Source organism: Mirounga angustirostris, unplaced genomic scaffold, assembly GCF_029215605.1.
Source record: "Mirounga angustirostris isolate CCGP_5_RB_7025 unplaced genomic scaffold, mMirAng1.0.hap1 SCAF_6, whole genome shotgun sequence".
In the NCBI taxonomy this organism is placed as follows: Eukaryota; Metazoa; Chordata; class Mammalia; order Carnivora; family Phocidae; genus Mirounga; species Mirounga angustirostris.
Genome location: NW_026991714.1, coordinates 456419 through 469232, shown reverse-complemented (window position 1 = coordinate 469232; position 12814 = coordinate 456419). Strand labels below are relative to the sequence as shown.

The 12814-nt window shown below is 43.4% G+C and overlaps 1 protein-coding gene across 1 annotated transcript in view; it reads left to right on the top strand.

Moving 5' to 3' along the window:
* Positions 1-12814, top strand: part of NUP210L (nucleoporin 210 like) — an 89372-nt gene that overhangs the window by 48073 nt on the left and 28485 nt on the right. The window contains exons 18-28 of the mRNA XM_064593601.1: positions 1988-2180; positions 6941-7029; positions 7233-7337; positions 7650-7751; positions 8864-8992; positions 9323-9450; positions 10209-10341; positions 11059-11121; positions 11487-11666; positions 12034-12114; positions 12199-12330. Of these exons, the coding sequence (XP_064449671.1) occupies positions 1988-2180; positions 6941-7029; positions 7233-7337; positions 7650-7751; positions 8864-8992; positions 9323-9450; positions 10209-10341; positions 11059-11121; positions 11487-11666; positions 12034-12114; positions 12199-12330 (1335 nt within the window). The remainder of the gene's footprint in view (positions 1-1987; positions 2181-6940; positions 7030-7232; positions 7338-7649; positions 7752-8863; positions 8993-9322; positions 9451-10208; positions 10342-11058; positions 11122-11486; positions 11667-12033; positions 12115-12198; positions 12331-12814) is intronic.

The window sequence follows — 12814 nt, the reverse complement described above, 5'->3', positions numbered from 1 at the left end:
TTTTTTTTTTTTTCAGATTTTATTTATTTGATAGAGAGTGCGTGCATGCTCACAATCAGGGAGAGCGGCAGACAGAGGGAAAGGGAGAAGCAGTCTCCCGTGGAGCAGGGATCCTGATGCGGGGCTCAATACCAGGACCCTGGGATGATGACCTGAGCTGAGGGCAGACGCTTAATGGACTGAGCCATCCAGGCACCCCAAAACTTGACATTTTAAATAGCATAATCTAGGGGTGCCTGGGTGGCTCAGTTGGTTAAGCGACTGCCTTCGGCTCAGGTCATGATCCTGGAGTCCCTGGATCGAGTCCCACATCAGGCTCCCTGCTCAGCGAGGAGTCTGCTTCTCCCTCTGACCTTCCCCCTTCTCATGCTCTCTCTATCTCATTCTCTCTCTCAAATAAAAAAATAAAATCTTTAAAATAAATAAATAGCATAATCTGGCAATTCTGAAATCCTGTTGTTCCCCTCAGTAACTAGGTTTTGTGGTGGTTACTGTTTTTTGTTGTGGTGGTGGTACCTGTTCAGTTACCTTTCCTGAACTAGTTCTGTGATGTCTGTATTCTCTGTCCTCTGTGGCCACTAGAGTCTCTGCTTGGTTAGCTTTGTGATCAGCTAATTGTTGGATATCAATTTCCTCAATTCCAGGTATTTTTGAGGAGATTATATTAAATTTTTTTTTTTTAAGATTTTATTTGTTTTTTGACAGAGAGAGAGACAGCGAGAGAGGGAACACAAGCAGGGGGAGTGGGAGAGGGAGAAGCAGGCTTCCCACTGAGCAAGGAGCCCGATGTGGGGCTTGATCCCAGGACCCTGGGATCATGACCTGAGCTGAAGGCAGATGCTTAACGACTGAGCCACCCAGGTGCCCCGAGATTATATTAAATTTATATATAAATTCAGAACAACTGAAATTTTTATGCTTTTGAGTCATCCTAGTCATCCTGTCCAAGAACATGTGTATGTATGTACATATGTATATATAGAGAGAGAGATCAAATCTAGGTCAAAAATAAAAAACAAGTATAAAGGATATTTTGAGGAACATTTGGGGAAAATTGACTGTATATTAGATGATACTGAATTAATATTCTTATGTGTGATTATATTGTTTTTGTTACTTAGAATGTTCTCATTCATAGGAATGCATGCTAAAATATTTACGGGTAAAGTGCCATGATGCCTACATCATTTAGCAAAAAAAAAAAAAAAAGACACATCAAATGGAGGGGGAAAGTAGAGGGAGAGAAAGATAAAGCAAATGGTGAATCCAGATGAGTTGTGTATACTCATACTATTCTTTCAACTGTAGATTTGAAAATTATCAAAGAGGGGCTCCTGGGTGGCTCAGTTGGTTGAGTGTCCGACTCTTGGTACAGCTCAGGTCATGATCTCAGGGTCATGAAATTGAGCACCATGTTGGGCTCTGTGCTCAGCAGGGAGTCTGCTTGAGATTCTCTCTCCCTCTACCTCTGCCCCTCCCCCCAAATAAAAAAATAAATCTTTAAAACAAAAAAAGAAAAGAAAATTGTCAAAGAAAAAAGAATGGGATAAACATGAGCCCTAGCTTCAAGGGTATCTCACTGCCTCCTAAGCTATTGTTTCTTTTTTTTTTTTTTAAGATTTTATTTATTTATTTGACACAGAGAGGCCTCAAGAGAGGGAACACAAGCAGGGAGGGTGGGAGAGGGAGAAGCAGACTCCCCGCTGAGCAGGGAGCCCCATGTGGGGCTTGATCCCAGGACCCTGGGATCCTGAGCCAAAGGCAGACGCTTAACGACTGAGCCACCCAGGCGCCCCAAAATTTTATTTATTTGACAGAGCATGCACAAGCAGGGGGAGTGGGAGAGGGAGAAACAGACTCCCTGCTGAGCAGGGAGCCCGACGCAGGGCTCAATCCCAGGACTCCGAGATCGTGACCTGAGCTGAAGGCAGACGCTTAACTGACTGAGCCACCCAGGCGCCCCTTTATTTTTTTTTTTTTAATGCAGATTCCTGTATCAAGCCTGAGGGACACAGTTCTGGAACTGGCAGTGTTTGATCAACACAGGAGAAAGTTTGATAATTTCAGTTCACTAATGCTGGAATGGAAATCCTCAAATGAAACACTAGCTCATTTCGAAAATTATAATTCAGTGGAGATGGTAGCAAAGGATGATGGCAGTGGGCAGACTCGGCTACATGGTATTATGGTGACTTACAAATCCTTTTACATGTCTGCTAAGTGTTTCTGCACTAAGTATTTCCCTTGGGTGACAGTTTATTTCAGATTTTGTCATATCTCTCTTTGCATCTTTTTTTTTTTTTTTATTTTTTATTTATTTGCGAGAGAGAGAATGAGAGACAGAGAGCATGAGAGGGAGGAGGGTCAGAGGGAGAAGCAGACTCCCCGCCGAGCAGGGATCCTGATGTGGGACTCGATCCCGGGACTCCAGGATCATGACCTGAGCCGAAGGCAGTCGCTTAACCAGATTTCTTGGTTGCAAAGCCAGGGTCTAGGATCCAACATTTCTCACAAGAACATATTTATTGAGTGACTGCTACATATAAGACCGTGTGCTAGGCACCTGAATATGGAATGGTACATGAGATAGTCATGGCCTCTGCCCTCATAGACTTTATATAAATACTTTCTGAAGATTTCATTTATTTATTTTAGAGGAGGGGAGGGGCAGAGGGAGATGAAGAGAGAGAATCTCAAGCAGATTCCCTGCTGAGTGTGGAGCCCAGTGCAGGGCTCAGTCTCATGACCCTGAGTTCAAGACCTGAGCCAAAGCCAAGAGTCAGATGACTGATCCACCTAGGTGCCCCTCTCATAGACTTTAAATATTATGATTGTGTTAGGTGTTTTAAAGGACACGTATGGGGTGCTTTAAGAGTTATAGCAGAGAGGGGCACCTGGGTGGCTCAGTCGTTAAGCATCTACCTTCGGCTCGGGTCACGATCCGAAGGGATCGTGGGAGTCCGATGCGGGGCTCGATCCCAGGACTGTGGGATCGTGACCCGAGCCGAAGGCAGACGCTCAACGACTGAGCCACCCAGGCACCCCCATAAATAAAATCTTAAAAAAAAAAAGAGGTATAGTAGAGAACCTGACCTAGTTTAGAACAGAGAAGGCTGCCCAAGAGAGTAACATTTACGCTGAGACCTGAAGGGGCGGCAGAAAGGGAAACAGAGTGAGCAGAGTCAGGTGAACGGATCTTACAGGGGACCAGAGGCACCGGCAGGAGTTGTGAGACAGCAGCACGTGTCATCAGTCTTCAGTCCTCTCCTGTATCACATTTGCCGATTCACCGAAGCGGTCACCTGCCAAAACTGACTCAGGGTGGACAAGCACTGCTCAGGGGCATGGGTACCAGCAGGCATGGTTCACTGCAGGCCAGTAACATGGAAGCCTGCCACAGAGCCATCCCAGAGGTGAAGAAGAAAGAGGTACAGAGGGTAACTTTTAAGTTTCGGCATGAGCACTTAGAGGAGAAATAAGATTCAGCCTTCTCCACACCCACAGGGAGCTCACCCCCAGGACAAGTCTAAGAGCTTAGCTAGAGAACCTGGAAGCATAATACTCATGTGTATGTAATACTATAATACTCTAATACCAACAATATGGTACACTTCGTGTAAAAACTGGCAGCAAGGAGGGGCACCTGGCTGGCTCAGACAGTGGAGCATGCGACTCTTGATCTCAGGGTTGTGGGTTCGAACCCCACAATATGTGTAGAGATTACTTAAAAATCTTAAAAAAAAAATGGTAGTTAGGAAAGAGATGCTCCTTACTTGCTGTAACAGTCAACCACCAGATACCATCAGTGCTTCTTCTGTTTTCTCATTTCATCCCTTCCTCTAACTCCATCACTGTGTCCTCACCATATCTGTCCCATGTTACCACAGTAGCCTCCTGGCTGACCTCCCTCTGTCTGTGCTGCCCTCTAATCTGTCCTCCACACTACTGTCTAGATTACCTTTTTATAGGACAAATCTGGACCTCTTTTTCTTTTTTTTTTTTAAAGATTTTATTTTTTTAATTTTTTAATTTTTTTAAGATTTTATTTACTTGCGAGAGAGAGAATGAGAGACAGAGAGCATGAGAAGGAGGAGAGTCAGAGGGAGAAGCAGACTCCCCGCTGAGCAGGGATCCTGATGTGGGACTCGATCCCAGGACTCCAGGATCATGACCTGAGCCGAAGGCAGTCGCTTAACCAACTGAGCCACCCAGGCGCCCCAGATTTTATTTATTTATTTGACAGAGAGAGCACAAGCAAGGGGAGAGGCAGGCAGAGGAAGAGGGAGAAGCAGGCTCTCCACCAAGGAGGGAGCCCAATATGGGGCTCCATCCCGGGACCCTGGGATCATGACTTGAGCTGAAGGCAGACGCTTAACAACTGAGCCACCCAGGAGCCCCAAGATTTTATTTATTTGAGAGAGAGAGGGAAAGAGGGAGAGCACAGAGGGAGAAGCAGGCTCCCCGCCGAGCAGGGAGCCCGAAGCGGGGCTCGATCCCAGGACCCTGGGACCATGACCCGAGCCGAAGGCAGACGCCTAACGACTGAGCTACCCAGGTGCCCCTTCACCTGCTATTATTACCCATGTATACCCTACATCTTTCTCACACTCCACAACTTTATTTATTAAAAAAATTTTTTTAAGGTTTTGTTGTTTTAAGTAATCTCTACACCCAGTGTGGGGCTTGAAAATGACCGCAAGGTCAAGAGTTGCATGCTCTTCTGGCCGAGCCAGCAGGGCACCCCCACTCAACAACTTTATAGCCTTAGCCATGACGAGGCTTCTCTTACCTCTTTCCTTTCATGTGCTTATGTTTCCTTTTCTTGCATTGTCACTGGGCTGAAGTTTTTCTCTCGCCATCTGTGAGTTCCCTGTAACCCTACACTACCAATCCAAGGAAGGTAGTCCTTTCCTGTGCTCTGTACCTGCTGCTCTAAGAGCACTCAGCATGCAGTGTGGTGCCAGTTGCTTAGCTCAGTCACCACACTGAAACTGCGGGCTTCTTGGAAGGCAAGGATTGTGTTTTCCTCTTCATCTCTGAACCCTAATTACCTGGCATAGGACCTGGCATATAGTAGCCCCTCAGTAAATCTTTGTTGATGGATGGATGGATGGATGGAGCATCCTGAGTAACTGTGTCACAGATTGAGGCATGGTCATTCTACTGTGTTGAGGATAAAACAAGAATTTACTTAAGTGGCAGATTTATGTTAAAGTTTTAAAAAGAAAAAAAAAAGAATAGGTAAAACAGGGTCAGATTATAGAAAGTTTCAAACACTAGTTGAAGGAGTTTGAATTGCTCAGATGTGGAATACATTTACAGTGGATGAGATGAGGGGCGCCTGGGTGGCTCAGTCGGTTAAGCGTCTGCCTTCAGCTCAGGTCATAATCCCGGGGTCCTGGGATCGAGCCCCGCGTCAGGCTCCCTGCTCTGCAGGAAGCCTGCTTCTCCCTCTCCCCTGCTTGTGCTCTCTCTCTCTCTCAAATAAATAAAATCCTAAAAAAATAAGTAAATAAAGTGGACAAGATGTGACGTTCGCATTTAGGATAGTTTAGAACAGTGAAAGGCCCTGAAGGGCCGTATCTTTATTTCTCACTCCAATTTTTTTTTTTTAAGATTTTATTTATTGGGGCGCCTGGTGGCTCAGTTGGTTAAGCATCTGCCTTTGGCTCAGGCCATGATCCCAGGGTGCTGGGATCGAGCCCCACATCGGGCTCCCTGCTCAGCCGGGAGTCTGCTTCTCCCTCTGCCTCTGCCCCTCCACCCTCACTCGTGCTCCTTCTGCTTTCTCTGCTCTGTCTCTCAAATAAAAAAAATAAATAAATAAATAAAATTCAGCTAAAAGGATTGAAAACAGATATTCAAACAAATAGTTGTGTGTGAATATTCATAGCAGCATTATTCACAACAGCCAAAAGGTGAAAACAACCCAAATGTCCAACAAAAGATGAATGGATAAACTAAATATGTTATATCCATACTGTGGAGTAGTAGTCATTAAAAGGAACAAAATAGGGGCACCTGGGTGGCTCAGTTGTCAAGCGTCTGCCTTCAGCTCAGGTCGTGATCCCAGGGTCCTGGGATCGAGCCCCGCATTGGGCTCCCTGCTCCGCGGGAGGCCTGCTTCTCCCTCTCCCGCTCCCCCTGCTTGTGTTCTCTCTCTCGCTGTGTCTCTCTCCCTGTCAAATAAATAAATAAAATCTTTAAAAATAATAATAGCAGGTGAAGGGGCACCTGGGTGGCTCAGTCGTTAAGTGTCTGCCTTTGGCTCAGGTCATGATCCCAGGGTCCTGCATTTGAGTCCCACATCGGGCTCCCTGCTCAGCGGGGAGCCTGCTTCTCCCTCTCCCTCTGCCTGCCGCTCCCCCTGCTTGTGCTCTCTCTCTGACAAACAAATAAAGAAAATGTTTTTTAAAAAGATTTTATTTGAGAGAGAGAAAGAGCACGTGAGCGAGTACAAGCAGGGGGCAGGGAGGGACAGAGGAAGAGGGAGAAGCAGACTCCTTGTTGAGCAAGGAGCCCAATGTGGGGCTCGATCCCAGGACCCTGGGATTATGACCTGAGCTGAAGGCAGATGCTTAACTGACTGAGCCACCCAGGTACCCCCTCACTCCAATTTTTAAATCAAACAAAAATTTCCCCATACACTGTTGTCAGTCTGTGTTTGGACCCACAGACCATTAGAACTGGAAAGAATTTTAGATTTTGCCTGGCCCAATCCCTCATTTAATAAAGAAACTGAGAAATAAAGTTGTTGCCCAGTCACATAGGAATATAATAGCAATCAACACAAAAACTCAAGTTTTCTGTTTCTTGTGTATTTCCCCACAAAGTACTTTTTTCTTCCTACAACAGAACATCATTTGGAAAAAATTAGGGCAGAATTTGGTTTTCTGGAGACACTTTTGTATTCTCCACTTATCGTTTCTCACGTCTCCAGGTCATCAGGTCCTTAAAGTACATCAGTTAAAAGGGACTGTACTCATTGGAGTCAATTTTGTGGGCTACTCAGAGAAGAAAAGTCCAGAGGTAAGAAATAGAAATCACTGAAATTTAAGGCTCTTCATTTATAACTTTAAAAAAAACAAAAATCACTTATAACTAATGTAAATCTGAGAACTGTGTACCTCTCTGATTCTGTTATCTTTGGCATGTGAAAGAACACTGGAATCTTCTCTCAGCTGAGGAGTTAAAAGTTGATACTTATCTTTATGGTTTTTCTCCATTTCTAGAAACTTTCCAACTTGCCCAGATCTGCAGCTGTGGAGCTGCTTCTGGTGGACGATGTAACTGTACTGCCCGAGAATGCCACCATCTATAACCACCCCGATGTGAAGGTGAAAGTTGGAGGGGTCTAGTTAAATGGGGTCCGACTGGAGGGGAGGAGTATGAGGTTATTGAGATTAATAGTATGGCAATAAAAAAAGCTCACTTATGTGTTGAAAAGCACTGATAAGCATATGTAACATATGTGTAATAATTAGGTGCAATATCCTTTGTAGTAATACTGTAATAATCATAGTTTGTCTTTGGTCCATTGACCTTAATCTTTTAATCCCATACTCTTCCTTAAGTAGGTAGTAGTTGTTTTCTCTGAATTATTTAAAAACCAAAGAGAATGGAGCGTTCTGTGTCTGATCTTTCCATAGGAGATATTTAGCCTTGTGGAAGGATCTGGTTATTTTCTGGTCAACAGCAGTGAGCAGGACATTGTCACCGTCACTTACATGGAAGCAGAAAGCTCTGTCCAGGTGAGGTTTAGAGATAGTCCGAAGTTGATAGTCTCAGGTCAAAGTTCATCCTTATGAGAATGATTAGAAAAATTCCATTGTATGTCTCAGACTTGTTATAAAAGTAACATCTGCCTCATTTTTTAACCTTCATAGATTCTCCAACCCAAAACAAGCTTTTTTTTTTTTTTTCCTTCAACTCGCTGGGCAATTTTTGTTTCTGATTGAACTGAGACAGTGTAGAAGACATCTAATTGTAAGCTTTCCATGAAAAGAAGGTTCATTTCTATAAATTTCAAAGCACAGAACTGTGTGGATAATTTTTTTTTAAAAAGATTATTTATTTGACAGAGAGAGACACAGAGAGGGAACACAAGGTGGGGGAGAGAGAGGGAGAAGCAGGCTTCCCGCTGAGCAGGGAGCCCGATGTGGGGCTCGATCCCAGGACCCTGGGACCATGACCTGAGCCGAAGGCAGATGCTTAATGACTGAGCCACCCAGGTGCCCCAGTGTGGATAATTAGTTGTACTGTTGACTTCATAACTTGAGTATATGGTGTTTTTAGCCAGGATATGACAACTCAATATATTAAGCTATCTTTGTAATCAGTATGCCAAGGGATTTGCTTTTAGTTGACTTTTAGTAATAAAAATAATACCTTCTATTAACATATGTGTATATTTTCTTTCCTTCTAAGAGCTCAAAGGTCATAATATTTAAGAGGGGGGAGATTGCAGCACTGTGCACAGGGTGTGAAAGTACCTACTACTCGGGGCAGGATCTGCAGCATGTGACAGAAAACCAGGTTGTTCTCGTGCTTCCTCCCCCACTGGTGATTTCAGCATAAATGGACTGGGCTTTCTTCATGAAATCCCTTCCTTATTCATAATTAAGAAGCTGGATATGTATGTTGGATTCTGCTTGAATTCAGTCAACTTAAACCTTGCTCTTTATCAGTTAATATTTGTTAAGGGTGCGTATTGTGCTGTGCCTGAAACATGTAATGTGACCTCTCAGTTCCCATCAGAAAGGAAGTAAGTTGTTGTATTTTGTGCTTTGAATGAAAATAGTTGCTTTGATTATGTTTGGAGCATGTGTGCTTCCTTATCCAGCTGCCGTAGTCTTCCTTCTAGTTAGTTCCAGTACACCCTGGATTTTTCACCTTGGAGGTCTACGATCTGTGCTTGGCTTTCCTGGGTCCAGCAGTGGCCTACCTCAGGGTGTCAGACATGCAGGAGCTGGAACTTGATCTGATTGATAAGGTGAGAGACGTTTGCAGTTTCGCATCAGAGAAGCAGGCCTCATGCTTGCCCTGTAGCCTCACTTTATACAGTCTGTGTGGCTCCTGTGCTTGCAGCTGCAGGACCTTCAGTGATGTTAATGGAAATACCTGTCCTTAAAGGACAACATTCCGACATTATAAGATGAATAGGGTATTGAAGAGCAGGTAAATTAGCACTGGTAGAGTAGGTTTTTCCATAAAAGGCTGACCAGGAGCATTCAGCACAGTTTGTCACCCTCGAAGAGTTAGTTAGACTGTACTTGGTGAATGAGACACTTCTACTAAAATTACCTTTTTTTTTAACTACTAGGTTGAAATAGGTAACTCTGTGTTAGTAACTGTGAGGGTTCTTGGCTCTTCCAAACGCCCATTCCGAAATAAATACTTCAGAAACATGGAGCTTAAACTGCAGTTGGCTTCTGCCATCGTCACCCTGACGTGAGTACCACCTCAACATTCCTTCTCCCCAGGCCGAACATCAAGAGTCAGTGTCCCTGCGTTACTTCGGATTTTCTTCTTTGGGCCCGTAGTCTCCCGCCATATTCGGCTCTCTACAAAGTACCCCTTCCACGTCCTCAGAACGGTTGTTTAGGGACAAACTCACGTGTCTTGTGAGTATTTCCATTTTATGAAACTTCTCCTTGGATAGTATCCTCTAGGGTGCTTCAGGATGGAGGACCTTCAAAAATCTATCTAGAAGCAGAGGTGCTGGTATTCCCTCTGCAAAAGGAGAATACAGAAATTCCAAGGTGCTTTAGTATTTGCAGTTTTGCCAGTCTTATGTTTATGTTGCCCTTAATCCTCTGGGGCCTTAGAACAAGTATTTCGCCTTCAGGAGCTTCCTGCCATTGCCATGAACTTTGTCTTGACTGTGGAAATTTATTTTCTGGCAATTCCCTTTAACTAGAGTTAAAATGAACAGAAAATGTTATGCATCTTAGAAAGAAGCATAACGGGCTACTCTTAAAATCCAATCTTTTTTTTTTTTTAAACGATTTTATGTATTTATCTTGGGAGGGACTTTGGGGGGGGAAAGGGCCTAGGAGACTCCGTGCAGAGCCTGGCAAGGGGCTCCATCCCATGGCTCCAAGGCCAGGACCCGAGCCAAAACCAAGAGTTGGACGCTCAACTGACTGAGCCACCCAGGTGCCCCCAAATCAACTCTTTCTTACCTAAAAACACCTATGTCTTTGCAGGCTAATGGAGGAACAGGATGAATACTCTGAAAATTATATCCTTCGAGCTGTCTCTGTTGGGCAAACCACACTTGTGGCTATTGCCAGGGACAAGATGGGGAGGAAATTCACATCGGCTCCTCGCCAGATTGAGGTAAGGAAATTATCTCATCCAAAATTAGTACTTCTTCTTATTTAGCTTTATTCATCTTTTTCTGTTTATTTTGCATAAGTTAAAAATTATTTGACTAAGTAAAATGATAGTTGTCTAACTCTTGAAACAATACATAATTTGTTTTAGGTTTTTGTTTTTCTGTATAAAAGTAATACATTTCTTGTAGAAAATTTGGAAAGCAAAAGAAATAATAAAGATGCAGAATGAAAATCACCTATAATTCCACTACTTAGAGGCAACCGTTCGTTATTAATAATCCTTCATTTCTTCCCCATGCTTATTTTAACATAGATGAATCATACTGCTTTTTTCATCCTAATCCTATATCAATAGTATTTTTTATGTCATTAAAAGTTCATTGTTGGCCCTGTGTTGGCAGTTGTTGAAGCTGGGTAATAGGTACCGAGAGTTCATTATACTGCTCTCTCTACTTTTATATATGTTTGAAAAAAAGTAAAAAAGAAAGATAATTATAAACATAACTTTAATGACCACTTTTATTCCAATGAGTGGACATATAAGTTTTAAGCATTCTCATTTATAAGTTTTTGCTATTATAAATAAAATTTATATTTATAAATAAAGTAAAATCCATGTCTGTGTGTAGGATTTTTTCCTTAGAATAAGCTGCATGATCATTTGTTATGAAATTGGTTCTAGTCCGTCCCTGTTTTCTGTTTGGTCTTCTCCTTCAAGGTGTTTCCTCCATTCAGACTTGTTCCAGAGAAAATGACACTGATTCCAACTAACATGATGCAGGTGATCTCAAAGTCAGGAAATACAATTTACCCTTTCTCCTCACCCTGCTCTGTCCCACCCCAACACACACGCACCCCCTTCTTCCTGTTGGCCTCCTCTTGTCTACTCCCAGCCAAGTACAGCAGGATCTGATAAAAAAGAAAATTAGTCCTTTCCTGTCCCCTAATGAACAGGGTATAACCTACCTCTGGGGACCCCATAGATCATATGTGGCACTTGCGTTTCTTCTGCATTTGAGTTGATGTGGGATATGTCTGTTGGGAAGTGGGGGAGGCTAAGAGGTCAAATTGCTTGAATGAAATGTTGGGAAAAGAGATGTGATTTCTCCCCATGTTCCTTCATTTACTGGCATGTTTAAATTCCAGGTCATGTCTGAAGGTGGCCCCCAGCCCCAATCTATCATTCACTTCTCTATCAGTAACCAGACTGTGGCTGTTGTGAATAGGAGGGGGCAGGTTACAGGGAAGGTAGTTGGCACAGCTGTGGTCCATGGCACCATCCAGACAGTAAATGAAGATACTGGCAAAGTCATTGTGTTTTCTCAGGTATTGGTTCTTTGCTCTGCTCTGCTTCCACTTTTCCATCTGGGAACCATATTGGGGCATGTGGGGTGGTGAGGAGAAGGGTGTCAGCAGCTCAGAAAAACCCTTTGAGTCCCTTACCTGGCATTCTCTTAACCAAGCATGGGAAATATGTAATCTTTAGGGAAAAACCCCACAGAGTATTTGGCATTGTTACAAGACATAGTCCCTATCCTTAAGGAATTGTTCAGGGAACAAAAACAAACACATCTATGGCATATTTTTTTTTGTTGAATGCCCCAAACAACAACAAACTAGTTATCGTAAGCATCCTCTGTCCACTGCACAGACACTCCCTCTTAGCCTAAGCTTGCTTCTACCTGTTGAGCAGGATGAAGTGCACATTGAAGTGGTTCAGCTAAGGGCTGTTAGGATCCTTGCAGCTGCTACTCGACTCATCACAGCAACTGAGGTCAGTACGGTGGCTCTGTCTCGGTGTACTCGGGTAATGCCAGCTGGGCAGGACATCCAGCACAGCACTCCTTCTTCTTTTCAGATGCCAGTTTACGTCATGGGAGTGACCAGTACCCAGACCCCTTTCTCCTTCAGCAATGCCAACCCTGGGCTCACATTCCACTGGTCCATGAGCAAAAGGGATGTATTGGATCTAGTACCCAGGCATTCAGAGGTAGAAATGTGTCTGTTTATTATATCATCTCAGAGACATTGATAGTAATTTACCTTATTTCATCAAGTTTGAGACTGACTTTACTTTCTAAACTACACAGTGTTACTACTTATCTCCTCCCCTTGTTCTGTGTACTCTGGAAACCTACAAATCATATGAAGAATTCAATTTGAGTACTCAGATAATGCTATGTAATTTTTAATATACTTTGCTGGAAGGAGCTCTCAAAAACAGTGTTTCCCTTAATATTGACTTGTGAGCATTTGACTATGTTCCACGAGTAGTAGTAACACGTTATGAATACAAACTATATATATAGGCACACTTAAGTGTACTGGGCTTTGCTTCATTGTGCTTCACAGATATTGCATGTTTTTACAAATGGAAGCTTTGTGGCAACCACAAGGCTGTTGGTGCTGTTTTTCTGACAGCATTTGCTCACTCTGTTCTCTGTGTCACAGTTTGGTAATTCTCAAAATATTTC